Below are 13,359 nucleotides of genomic sequence, written 5' to 3' on the forward strand. Positions count from 1 at the left end.
AAGCCACAGCCCTGAATCATGCACATCCCAGCACCCTCTTTTCCTTCTCTGACTCTGTGCCCTCACTCTTCACTCTCTCTAGGTTTCAGTCTAACACTCATCCTCAGGCTCTGATCCTCCCCAGTCTCCGTCTTTCCTCCTCCCTCTAGGACTCTGTCTCCTCTCATTCCTGTGCTCCTCTCTCTGGGTCTCTGTCTCCTTCTCTGGGTGTCTATCGCCCTCTGTTCTCTGGTTTCTCATCATCCCATCTCTGATCTCACTGGGTCGATGCAGATGCTGCTGGGGAGGGCTCCCCTCCTCATAGGGCTCTGCCAACTTTCCCTTCCAGGACGGCATCCTGGCCATTTCACCCATGGACTTGAGCTTGCCCTTGGAGTGAGATCTTCTCAGAAGCTGCTTCAAGTCTGGACCTCATGTCCCTGCCCTCTTCTTGTGCATTTCCAAATCTTCCTATTTCACTCAGGGATGTGGGGTGATAGTTGTCCTTCCTGTTTTTGTCAAAAATAAATTGTTTGAAAATTATCATACTAAAAACTTTACAAAGTATTTAACTATCTGTTCTTTCACTTGAGAACTAAAGTTCTAAGTAGAGAATATTTGGTTCAGAGATGGCTGTGGTTTTCAAATTTAGGAGGATATACATTTGGAGCACCTACAAAAGCCTTTTACCAGGACATGTAACGTATTTGAGTATATCTGTAAATGTGATTCCAGCAACTTGCATTTTTTTCTCCTATTGCACAATCGGGTTATTCCAGCTAATCATGTGTTGACCGTCATGGAGTCTTTCCAGTGAGTTCCGGAGAAAGATACAGTCTAACCTCACCTGCGTCTACGACACCACCCTCTTGTTTTTCTCCTCCTGTTGCCCCTTTCAAGACTTTTTTGATTGTTTCTCATCTACCTATAGACAGTGGCTTGTCACACATTCATCCTGATTTTTTTTTTTTTTTTTTTTTTTTGAGACAGTGTCTTGCCCTATTGTTTAGGCTGAAATACAGTGGTGACACCTTGACTCACGACAGCCTCGACCTCCTGGGCTCAAGTGATCCTCCAACATCAGCCTCTCTATTAGCTAGGAATAAAGGCACCACTACACCTAGCTAATTAAAAAAAATGTAGAGAGACGCAGCTCCGGAGTTGCTGGGCGGCTTTTGTTGGGTCCGCGGCATCAGGGACCCGCTGGGTCTTGTCGCTGGCTTCGCCCACCCCCTGGTGCACCCCGCGGCAGGCAGAGCTCACACTCCTGCCCCCCAGCTGGACCGAGGTCCAGGCACCGCGTCGACAGTGGCACCGCAGGACGCGCGGACCGGGCCGCAGCCCATGCCTGGAGCGGACTGCATTATGGACATCTGCCTTACTTCTGCCGCGGCCAAGTGGTGCATGGCTTCGGCCATGGCTCCAAGCAGCTGGGCATCCCCACAGCTAATTTTCCTGAGCAAGTGGTAGATAATCTTCCAGCTGATATATCCACTGGCATTAATTATGGCTGGGCCAGTGTTGGAAGTGGAGATGTCCATAAGATGGTGGTGAGCATAGGCTGGAACCCATAGTACAAGAATACGAAGTCCATGGAAACACATATCATGCATACCTTCAAAGAGGACTTCTATGGGGAAATCCTCAATGTGGCCATTGTTGGCTACCTCGGAACAGAAAAGAACTTCGATTCTTTAGAGTCACTTATTTCAGCAATTCAAGGTGATATTGAGGAATCTAAGAAACGACTAGATTTACCAGAGCATTTGAAAATCAAAGAAGACAATTTCTTCCAGGTTTCCAAAAGCAAAACAATGAATGGCCGCTGATGAAAAATTGTATTGTTTATCCATTCACTGTTTTCTAGTGTTTCTGTGTTTATTACTGTCCAGCCTCATCTTGGTTATGTTTTAAAAATCAAACACTTTCCTACAGTTGTGAATTAAATAGTACAATGTAGTTACCATATCATGCTTCGACTGTTAAATGAAGCCCATCATGTCATAGCACTAAAAGATTCATTTAAAAATCAAGATTTTAAAAATATGTATTGATTAATATGTACCACTGGAAAAGTATTACTTGTGTATAAGTATGGGTAAAAAGGCAAGTCACTAGTTTGAGATGAAAAATGAAATTTTCAGGGTAGAATACCAGCATGTATGTACTTGTATAGTGTATACTTCTAAACAAAGAAGGCTTATGAAAGTAAATGCATTAAAGTCAAGTGCAGTGGCTTGCACCTGTAATCCCAGCACTTTGGGAGCCAAGGTGGGAGGATTGCTTGAGCTCAGGAGTTCAAGACCAGCCTGGGCAACATAGCAAGACCCCATCTCTATTTAAAAAAAAAAAAAAGGGAACACATTATATAGAAAATTGATAGTTTATCATAAACCTACAGGGAAGAAACCCAGACTTTGTATATTTAGTATTTTGTGCATTAATACATTACAAACATGAAGATGTTTGTAAAATTTTGTTTTAGTCATTTTCTTTGAAGTTACATCATTGTACCATCTTCATTTTTGTATAGAGTTGCTTTAATTCTAAGTCCTCTGTACTTCCTCTATCTGTTTTTTGTTGTTGAAGACAGTAAAATAGTGTTTTCAAATCTGTATGCCTCCTTTTTGTTGGATAATGCTTCTTCTTTTTCAGGATAAATATTCTTGTTCTTCAACATTTTTCTTTGGTTGTTTTTTCCTTTTTTAGGAAAAACAAAACAGACTTCATCTTTAGGTTTTCTCAAGATTTAAGTGAACACATATTCTTTTACATGTGCCAGTTTCTTAAAGAACACAAAATGTTTCCCTCCCTAGCAAAACTATTTAAGAGCCAATTAAACTATGAAATAGTTAGAAAATTATTTATTTTTAATATTTAAGGCCTTGAAGTTAATTTTGTTCCAAGGCAAATCTAAACTGGTGTAGTTGTGTATGGGCAATATAATTTAATGTTAGTCTAAAAAGTACTTAATAGCTTGAGGGAAAAGCATAAAGTTTTAGTTAAATAGCCTTAATACTGTGGATTTTTCCTTCAACTACCTAATATGTGGGAAATTAAGAGTACAGATTCCTTTGGGCCCCCTCAGACAGTACTTTGCATCATTGTTCACTGTAGCAACAGATTTGGTGGTGACTGGGGGATAGAGATAGAAATATAGAAGGTAATTTCAAAATTAATTTATGATGAACCATTTCCCCTAATCTGCATAAATAAATTAGAACTGATTTTAATAAAAATACTTTATTTTGTGTAAAAAGTATTCAGAAAAACATCTAAAGCTGTTGGAGAAGAGGGACTCATAAATACAGTCAGACTGTGTTTTACTTTTCATTTCTTTATAAAAATGTGTCAAAAAACAGTTTTTAATGTTAGAAATCCTATACTTGAAAGAAACCTCAGCTATCAGTGGCTTCATGAAGCAAAGTTAATAACAAACATGGGAAATGTGAAAATGTTTGTGTTTTGTCTGACTAGCTTGCTACTAAATGCTCTCTTTCGGTGTGTGAAAGTTCATTGATATGTTATCGTCCCTTTACATCTTGTTAAATAGCCATTGCTTCTGAGAATCGGATAGTGTGGTGTTTGAGAGGTTGTGTCTATATTTTTCAAAACTTTTATAAGAAGTTACAGTAGTACCATTTTGATTAGTCTGAATATTTTCAGGCCTTGAAATAAATTTTGACTAAGTGAAAAAAAAGTGTAGGAATGGGGTCTTGTAACCTTTGTTTTTTCAAAGGTTACTGAACTGCACCTTGATTTTAAAAAGGCCTCTGCTTGAGACTTCGAGATGGTTAGTGGCATCTACTGTCATCCTGTGTCTTAAAATATCATGGGTTTGGCATAAAAAATGAGAGGATATTCAATTATTTAATTTAAAAGAACAATACTAATTTGCAAGGATGAGAAGTGGAATGCCTTTCCTGTGTTTTTTTCTCTCATTGGGTTCTATTCACATCAAGGGGACATAAATGGAAAGAAAATGAGCTGAGAAACAACTAGATTCAAATTAGGGGCAAGTTTGTTGTTCGGGGTTCTGTACAGATCTGTCATACAGATCAACCCACTAAGGCCACACTGTGTACCACCCCACCCTCTGAAGCCACCTTCGCAAAAGCTTTAATTTAAAAATCCTCATTTTAGGCTGGGCACAGTGGCTTGTGCCTGTAATCCCAGCACTTTGGGAGGCGAAGGCAGTGGATCACCTGAGGTCGAGAATTCGAGACCAACCTGACCAATGTGGAGAAACCCCGTCTCTACTGAAAACACAAAAATTGGCTGGGTGTGGTGGCATATGCCTATAATTCCAGCTACTCAGGAGGCTGAGGCAGGAGAATTGCTTGAATCTGGAAAGCGGGAGGTTGCAGTGAGTCTAGTCACACCATTACACTCCAGCCTGGGCAACAAGAGTGAGATCCCATCTCAAAGAAAAACAAAATCCTAATTTTATAATGGTTTGATATTTTTAAATGCACACATTTAGAAAACTATGTATCCCTCAAACATAAAATCTACTACTAAAGTTTTAGAAAACACGAAAACTAAATCCATAAACTAAAACAAAGGAATGAACATTTCAAAATGCTTTTGAAGAGTGTTGGTAGTTTGATAATATGACAGTTTAAAAGAAAGATCCTTTTCTCTTTCCTTTTTAATATCACAAAATTCACTGATATAAGTTGTCAAATTTTAAATACTTCAAAGGTGTGACCTACTAATCATTTGAACGTATTGCTGTCAGTGGCATAGTAGACATTTTCATGAAGTTGAACACATAATAATAAGGAGAAATTAGCTCTATTTTAATTCCCCAAATTTAAATTTATTGAAAGTAAGATTTGTTAAAGAAAATTTTGTTCTCATGAAAACGCTATACGACTTTACTAAAAAGCAACAACAATATTAACCCAGCTTGTGGCCTATCTGATCTGTAAAGCTGTCCAACACAAGCATTAACTGCTGTTTTTTTAGCTTGACAGCCTCTCCTACAGTAATAGTAATTACAATACATTAAAATATTTAAACTGTCTTAAATCCTTAAATGAATTATCTTTATACTGTTGGTAGGGTATACATTTTAATCACCCTACCAACAGAATAAAGCCTCTTTCTTAGGATCTCTGAGCTGCTTTTGAAATGCTATAATTTCCATCAACACTTAGGTTACAAATTATTGTACCATATTAATGTGAATTGTGGATTAGGAAATATATGGGAAATAATAAAAATTAAAGTAATATAATATTAATAAAATATATGAAGACTCCAATATAAAATAAAAAGCTACACATTCAAGGAAACCCACTTTTTATTAAAGCTTCAATTAAAAAAAAATTTCAGGGTAACTAATGGATGGTTTTACTCAATTTCATGTAACTTGATATAGAGAAGTTAAAATGTATCTTGGAAGACATTTTGACAGTGGGAAATTAGAAACATACTAAAATACAATCAGAAACTTTAAACCCCCAAATCCTCCCCATTTCCTGTGATATCTAGCATAGTAACAAATCACAGCATAATCCTTGCAAAATGTTTTAAAATTTAATTTTGAAGATGCATGTTATAACAACATGTCAAGTGTAATGTTAATACAAAATATTGTCTTCGGTATCCCAATATTTTAAAAGTATAAGATTTTATATTAATCATGTTAAATTTCTTGTTGACAATATATGCAAATCTAGCCCTGGCTTTTTTAAAACAGTAAAAATTTAACTGTGTGTAGAATCTTAATATAGAAGGTAGCTATTAAAACAACACAGGACGGAATTCTAAAATTGCTACAACATTTTACCCCATATGCAAGAAACGCTTTCCAGAAACATTGTGGTGTTCTAAAGCTGCATCAGTTAGCTCCCAGAGCTGAGTGGCAATAAGACAACATGGATTATTATGCATGTCATGGAGGCTGTGTAAAAATCAAGAGTCACAGGCAGTCAGCAATGGGTCAATAATGTCCCCAGAGATACTGTGTAGATAATCAAGGCCCGAGGTTTTCTCAGCACTGCACACAGCAGAAGGGCAAAATAATACAGTCAGGGAAGGATGCTGCCCAGCTCCACTTCCCACAGTACACTATGGCTGCTCTAGAAAAAATACCCCCAAGATGCAAATAAAGCAAACTGGTTGTGCAACTGGCACCCAACTAACCTTATAATGCAACCACAAATTAATCCTTAAAAGAGGCTTCCAAAAAAATCCAAACGCTATTCAATAAAAAGTCTGCCTAGAAATGAAACCACAGAAAAGTTTTATTTTAAAAATGCTGCATAAGGCCAGGTGCTGTGGCACACTCCTGTAAGCCCAGCACTTTCGAAGGCCGAGTAGGGGAGATCACCTGAGGTCAGGAGTTCGAGGCCAGCCTGGTCAACATGGTGAAACTGTCTCTACTAAACACACACACACACACACACACACACACACACACACACACAAATTAGCCAGACAGGCTGAGGTAAGAGAATCGCTTGAACCCGGGAGGCAGAGGTTGCAGTGAGCAGAGATTATGCCACTGCACTCAGCCTGGGTGATAGAGTGAGACTCAGCCTCAAAAATAAATAAATAAATAAAAATAAAATAAAAAAGTTTGGCTAATAGAAATTGTAAAATTCACATTTGGCTCACATTTTATTTCAGAGGATTGCCTCCTTTTTAAAATCTCAGGCTGCCTGCTCAAAGGACCAGAAGCCAGGAAGGTCATAAAATCTGAAATTGTTAAATAATTGTTATTAGATTCTTTCCATTTGTGAATAGCCTTATAATATGCTATTTATAAATGCATATCACTTTTTACACAAGGTTAAATGCAAATACCCTCCTGGTTGGTCCTGGCTCCCCTCAGGGAGGAAGCCCTTCCTGAAAAAGTTGCAGCCCAGGCTGTCACTCTTTCTTCATTTAGCCCAGTGTCTGGTCAAATCTTCTGTCATTCAGGGACTAAAGGGGGCGGGCCTTAAGCGTTACCTAGTCAGAGACTCTGAACTAGGAACCGTCCAATAAGACACGCAGCTGGAAAGTGCAGGACAGCTTCCGGGATTTGGCGGGTTCTTTGTCTCTTCCTGCAGACAGAGCCCCGGGTCTCATCTTCGCTGCTCTGTGTCCTCCGCTGCTCTGCGTCCTTTGCTGCTCTGTGTCCTCCACTCCTGGAGATACAGTCTGTGTGGTCCTGTGACCTTCAAGTATTCAGAGATCCACAGCTGAGATGCCAGGAGCCGCTGGAAACCTCAAAATGGTGAGAGCGCAGGATCCGACATCTAGAGAGTGGGAAGGGGCTGGTTGAAAGTGGTGGGAAGTGGCTGTAGCGGTTCTCAGGCCCCCAGCAGTCAGCTCCAAAATCTGAGGCTGCGAATCCGCCTTGGCGTAGCTCGACCTTTAGTCCCCTTCAGCCATAAGATGGCGGCTGGGCGGACAGGCGGGACCCCAGGCGTCCTGTTTCTTGCCTGCACAGTGACTGTGCCCCGGCCTGGAGCCCCCTTTGGGCAACTCTGCACCCACCGCGCCGCATCTCTCCCCGATTGTACAGGGACCATGAAAGGGTCGCCTGAGGAGAATCCTGACTTGGAGTGCGGGGTTCAGGAAGCGGAAGAGCTTTTGGTCCCTCTTTTATAAAAAATTTATTGGAGTCATCACAAAAATATTAAATAATTTATTCAAACAGTGGTTCAAAAATTGTAGAGCACCCAGCTATGGTTTGTAGTTTGTGGTCCATGCGACAGGGTTTAAGAGAAGACTTTTTATAAGGTGCATGATTAAGAGAAACCCACATTCATTAATCGGTTAGATATAGTTAGGTAGTTTCTTAATTTCTACTCTGAGCTTCCAAATTTCCTGGTTATGCAATCAGAGGTTAATTGACAGTTTATAATTGTTTAAGTCTGAATTTTTTTCTCTCAATGTAGTAATTTACCCCCCAAAACAAATGCACTTGAGTTAGATTTTATTTTTAAGTGAAAATCCAGACTAGGGCCGCGTCAGTCTCATTGCCTGCCACTTAGTTATTTTCTCACACCACAGGAAAGTGATTTTCCCCTGCATTTTTCACGTGCGGCGCAAGCAACCTCTCACGTCTACCTTCCACTCCCACCCTGCATTCCTTCATCCTAACTCTGGCTTGCAGTAAAATACTACATTTCCAGTTCTTTTTAACATTTCCAAATGCCAATTTCCCCTCCCTAATTCACATTATCAACTCCTTGTCCTTTAGTGTACATTTTAGATGCGGTATTTTCATTAGCCATTAAAAAAAAAAAAATAAGATGCAATCTCACTTTGTCACCCACACTGGAGTGCAGTGGAGTGATCTCGGTTCACTGCAGATTTTGCTTCCCCGGTTCAAGCGATTCTCCTGCCTCAGTCTCTTGAACAGCTGGTATTACAGGTGCGCACCATCACACCCGGCTAACTTTTGTATTTTTAGTAGAGCCAGATTTTCACCATGTTAGCCAGTCTGGTCTCAAACTCGTGACCTCAAGTGATCTGCCCTCCTCAGCCTCCCAAAGTGCTGTGATTGCAGGAGTGAACTACTGCACATGGCCATTAGTTAATCATTTTTTGACAAAGCATTGGATGGGACTTTTACAAAGATGTATTTTCTCTTTTAAAAATATTGTCCTGAGAATAAAGAATAAACCCCTGACACTGTATCATTTTAAAAACAAAAATATGTTTTCTTTTCATCTTCCCTAGGAGCAGAGGTCTTATCAGCATGTTTTTGGTTCAAGGATTCCCTTAAGAAAATTTTGGGGTCATTTGTCCTCAGTCACCCTGGTCCTGGGTTTCAGTACTGTTTTGGGATAAACCAAGATTCCCGCCAAGGTTATGTTGCTGGAGTGTCTAGTGAATACCAGCTCCCGGGTTATTTTTTCTCATAGGACAACCTGAGGTGTGGAGCGTAGCCTCTCAAGGAAGCAGGTGAATGTGGTGGGACTGACAGTCATCTCCTGGTGTACTCTGTTTTTTGAAAAGCTAACCCCTTGAGACATTGAAACTGTCTTTACTTGAGCCAGCTTCGATTTCTTGGAGACACATTGCTGGTCAGCCAATCAGATGCTGGTATTGAGGAAAAAACATAGAAATAATGTCTGACCCCTGGATTTTTTAAGGGGACAGAAAAATAGTGAAATAAATATAGTTAAAGAAAAATATTGAAAAATTTGTGAAGGAAAAAAATGGCATCCCAAAAGTCAGAAACAACCTGACCCCAGTGAGATGGTGTAAGAACTTGTGAAGTAAAATGCATCTGGATAACTCACTGGGTCGTGTGTAGTCATACATAGTCTCCTGAGCAGGTGGTTATTGAGCACTTAAGTGAGAGGATGGGGTGGAGAGTCGCTCAAGTGATTGAATAGCCTTAATTGACACATGAATAAGGCAGATTTGTTTTTTAATCACCACTGCCACTCTCTGGGCTTGTCACCTTTAAAAGATTTGTTCACTTGCTTGGACCTTAGTTTTTAATTGTAAGTTGCATTTTATTAGTAGGACTTGAAAGGAAAAAAAAAAAAACAAGATTTGCAAAGGGCGTAGAAGAGGTGTGTTTCAGAAACAAAAAATAACATCTAATCATACATTTGTTAAAAATTCTCATTTACCTTTTTCTTTCCCAACATGAGTTTTGAAGTTTTCTCAGGTGAGTTTCTTATGGCTTGGTGATTTCAAACAGAATTTTAAGGCTTTGCTTTCAGAATGCTAGCTATGAAGGAAAGGAATAGGAAAAATCTCTCTTCCTTTTTGGCTATAGAAAATGAATACCTTTCCACAAGAAAATGTGATGGATAACTGGTGAGTTACACAGATTCATGAAAACATTAGGTCCTCTTCTTGCAGGGTACATTTGTGACAGTGACTATCTCTGTTCTCTATCCCGTTATCTTGATTTCTGAGTTTCATGCTAAATTTTATTAGATGAAACTTGGTACCCCCCAGAAGTGTTTTCATGTGACTAATTGTTTACTACATAATTTTAATTAAAATTATCAAATAATACATTTATTCTTTGAAATAAACAGATACTTTTGCTTTTCTTATGTAGGTATGAAATGTAGACACCTTAAAATTTCTTCGTCTTATCTTAATACTGTGTTTGAGTAATTTTCTGGATTGTACACACACTTACTTTCAAAAGTCAAGTGAATTACTCTGAGATGAAAATTAAAGCCTGAGCCCAGTGACTCTGAGCTAAGGGTAATATTAAACCTGCACAAAGAGGTTATTAAAGACCCAATTAGTTCTTTCTGAGAGCTTCCTGTACAGGTGTCTCAGCTGCTCACCTCAGCCGTAGAAGAAGCCTTTATACTGAGAGAAGCTTCAGAGCCCTGGAAAGCTGGGGGTCCATGGGCAGATGGAAGGGGACTGGGAGAGTCTTGCTGAAGATGAAGTTGTTACTGTTTTGAGGTAGTTTCTAGATTTTGTAAAATAAAGCAGTTAGATTTAAATAAAAAATTGAATTCCAAAGGAATATTGCAACAGGAGGAAGTACCAACTATAAGATCTATAAAGATTGCAAAATTTAGGCAGACAAGGGCTTTCTTTCTTTCTTTCTTCCTTTCTGAGACAGAGTTTCTCTCTTGTTACCCAGGCTGGAGTGCAATGGCACGATCTCGGCTCACCACAACCTCTGCCTCCTGGGTTCAGGCAATTCTCCTGCCTCAGCCTCCTGAGTAGCTGGGATTACAGGCATGCGCCACTGTGCCCAGCTAATTTTTTGTATTTTTAGTAGAGACAGGGTTTCACCATGTTGACCGGGATGGTCTCGATCTCTTGACAAGGGCTTTCTTTCATAAGGAGAAGCAAAGCTGATTAAAAACAAGGTTTGAGGGGATTGGCAAATGGAGAGTGAATAATCAGATTTTAGGTCAGAGAGTGTTTTACCCTTAAGTCAGCATGTTCTTACAAGGAAATAACGTACATTTGTATGTTGGCCCAGACTGAGGGTAGCTCAAAGTCCAGGAGTCTGTGGAAAGGAGATAAACTTGAGTAAAGTTTGATGAAGAGGTATTTTATTTTGGTCACTGAAGACAAATTCAGCTGATTTTTTTTTAATGGAAAAAAGCAGAAAATGTGGAGAGCCTGTGTCTGGCTATGTGAAAGGTAAGAAAAGAGAGTGCCATCTAAGTCATAATGGGAAGGGTGTTTCTTTCCACAAACTGTTCCTGGAGAACTCAAAGGCTGGAGAATTCTATTAATCACATCTATTCACCTGGATTATCTATGTGCTTCATTCTGCCCATCTTTTTATTTGTTCTATACATTTCTTCCATTTGACTTGTCCTGGGTTGTATCTTTTATAATAAACTGGTAAAAGATACAGTGTTTTGCTGAGTTCTGTGACATGCGCAGTAAGGACAATGTTGTGGGACCGAGCCCTGAATTAGAATCTGTGCTGACTCTGGGTGGTGTCAGAATTAAAATATCAGACAATGAGTTGGTGTTGGAGAATTGCTTGGTGTTCAGCAAACCTTACAGAATTGATGCCAAAAGGAAGATATCCCAGAGGCCTGGCCTGGCCTGGCCTGGCTTGGAGTGGAACTCTGAGTGTCTGGGAATGGGAGGCTCTACTCTCCTGCACCCAGGCTGTGACACTGCCCACTGTCTTGTGATTCCAGGTCTTCTCCCAGGGTGACAGATTATTGAAAACTTAGAAGAAGGGAATTCTGATAGCAGACCCTCTTTTCCCACAGCTGCCACCACAAGATTTCTACCCATTCACCAACATACCCACTAGACATTGCTGTGTCTACAGCACTCCCAGGACTAGACACATTTAGGAATTGCACCACAGCATTTTTGATCCTAGTATTTCTTGCCAAAAACCTACTAAAATAACTAGAAGTCTCCTGGCATATCCCTACCCCCAGACACTGAATCTGCAGCAGCAACCTGTTTTCTCTGCCAGCCTAGGGTTCTGGGCCATCTGTTTATAATCTCATCTGCCTGCATGGACACAGAAACAAACCCGAGTGCAGCTCCACCTGGGTCACTATCTGTAGCACAAACTGTCTTTTCCACCTGCATTACACTCTCTCCCATCCATGGTTTTTTTTTCCTTTTAATGTTTATTTTTGGTCCAGGGGTACATGTGCAGGTTCGCTATACAGGTAAAATTGGGTCATGGGCTTTGACATGCTGATTATTTTATCATTGAGGTACTATAGCACCAAACAGGTGTTTTTCTCTGGTCCTCTTTGTCCTCCCACTCTCCACCCTCCACCCTCCGCTAGACTTCAGTGTCTGTTCCCTTCTTTGTGTCCATGTGTTATTATTTAGCTCTCACTTTTAAATATTAACATGCATTTGGCTTTCTGTTTCTGCATTTGTTTTCTAAGGATAATGGCCTCCACCTCCATCCAGGTTGATGCAAAGGACATGATCTTGCTATTCTTTATGACCACACAGTATTCCATAATGTTTCTGTACATATTTTGTTTGTATTAAATCTTGTTTTATGTTATTTTACTTTTTTGGAAAAAGGGTCTCACTCTGTTGTCCAGGCTGGAGTGCAGTGGCATCATCTTGATTCACTGCAGCCTCAGTCTCCTGGGCTCAAGTAATCTTTCTCCCTCGGCCTCCCAAGTAGCTGTAAGTACAGGCACATACCACTGTGCACAGCTAATATTTTGTTTTGACTTTTTTGTAGAGATGGCATTCTGCTTTGTCTTTTAGGCTGGGTTTGAACTCATGGACTCAGGCCATCCACATGACTCAGCCTTCCAAAGTTCTGGGATTACAGGCAGGAGGCACCATGCCTGTCTATACCACATTTTCTTTATCCAGTCTGGCATTGCTTGGTATTTAGGTTGGTTCCACGTCTTTGTGTGTTTCTTTCTTTCTTTATTTTCTATGCTGAAGTTTTACTCTTTTGCCCATGATAAAGTGCGATGGTGAGATCTTGGCTCACTGCAGCTTCCACCTTCTGGGTTCAAGTGATTCTCCTACCTTAGCCTCCCGAGAGTAGCTGGAATTACAGGCACATGCCACCATGCCCAGTTATTTCTTTTATATTTTTAGTAGAAACAGGGTTTCACTACTTTGGCCAGGCTGGTGTTGAACTCCTGAACTCAGGTGACTTGCCAACCTAGGCCTCCCAAAGTGCTGGGATTACAGGTGTGAGCCAACACCCGGCAGATTCCACGTCTTTGCTGTTTTGAATATTGCCACCATGGTCATGCATGTGCATGTGTCTTTTTATTTTATTTTATTATTTATTTTTTTGAGATGGAGTTTCACTCTTCTTGCCCAGGGTGAAGTGCAGTGGTGTGATCTTGGCTCACCGCAACCTCCACCTCCCTAGTTCAAGCGATTCTCCAGCCTCGGCTTCCCAAGTAAGTAGGATTACAGGCATGCAGCACCATGCCCACCTAATTTTGTATTTTTAGTAGAGAT

At 40.2% G+C, this 13,359-nt stretch overlaps 1 protein-coding gene and 1 pseudogene across 1 annotated transcript in view; both read left to right on the top strand.

Annotated features, from left to right (window-relative positions):
• Positions 1-1,278: 1,278 nt before the first annotated feature.
• On the top strand, positions 1,279-1,808 carry LOC135269080 (riboflavin kinase-like; annotated as a pseudogene).
• A 5,187-nt stretch (positions 1,809-6,995) lies between these two features.
• The window catches only part of LOC135269082 (zinc finger protein 724-like), a 41,610-nt gene continuing 35,246 nt past the window's right edge, over positions 6,996-13,359 (top strand). Inside the window, exon 1 of the mRNA XM_064362772.1 lies at positions 6,996-7,210. Coding sequence (XP_064218842.1) covers positions 7,181-7,210 — 30 coding nt within the window. The 5' untranslated portion in view covers positions 6,996-7,180. The remainder of the gene's footprint in view (positions 7,211-13,359) is intronic.

This window comes from Aotus nancymaae, unplaced genomic scaffold (genome assembly GCF_030222135.1).
Source record: "Aotus nancymaae isolate 86718 unplaced genomic scaffold, 86718_ANA_hifiasm-v0.15.2.pri h1tg000049l, whole genome shotgun sequence".
NCBI classification, from domain to species: Eukaryota; Metazoa; Chordata; class Mammalia; order Primates; family Aotidae; genus Aotus; species Aotus nancymaae.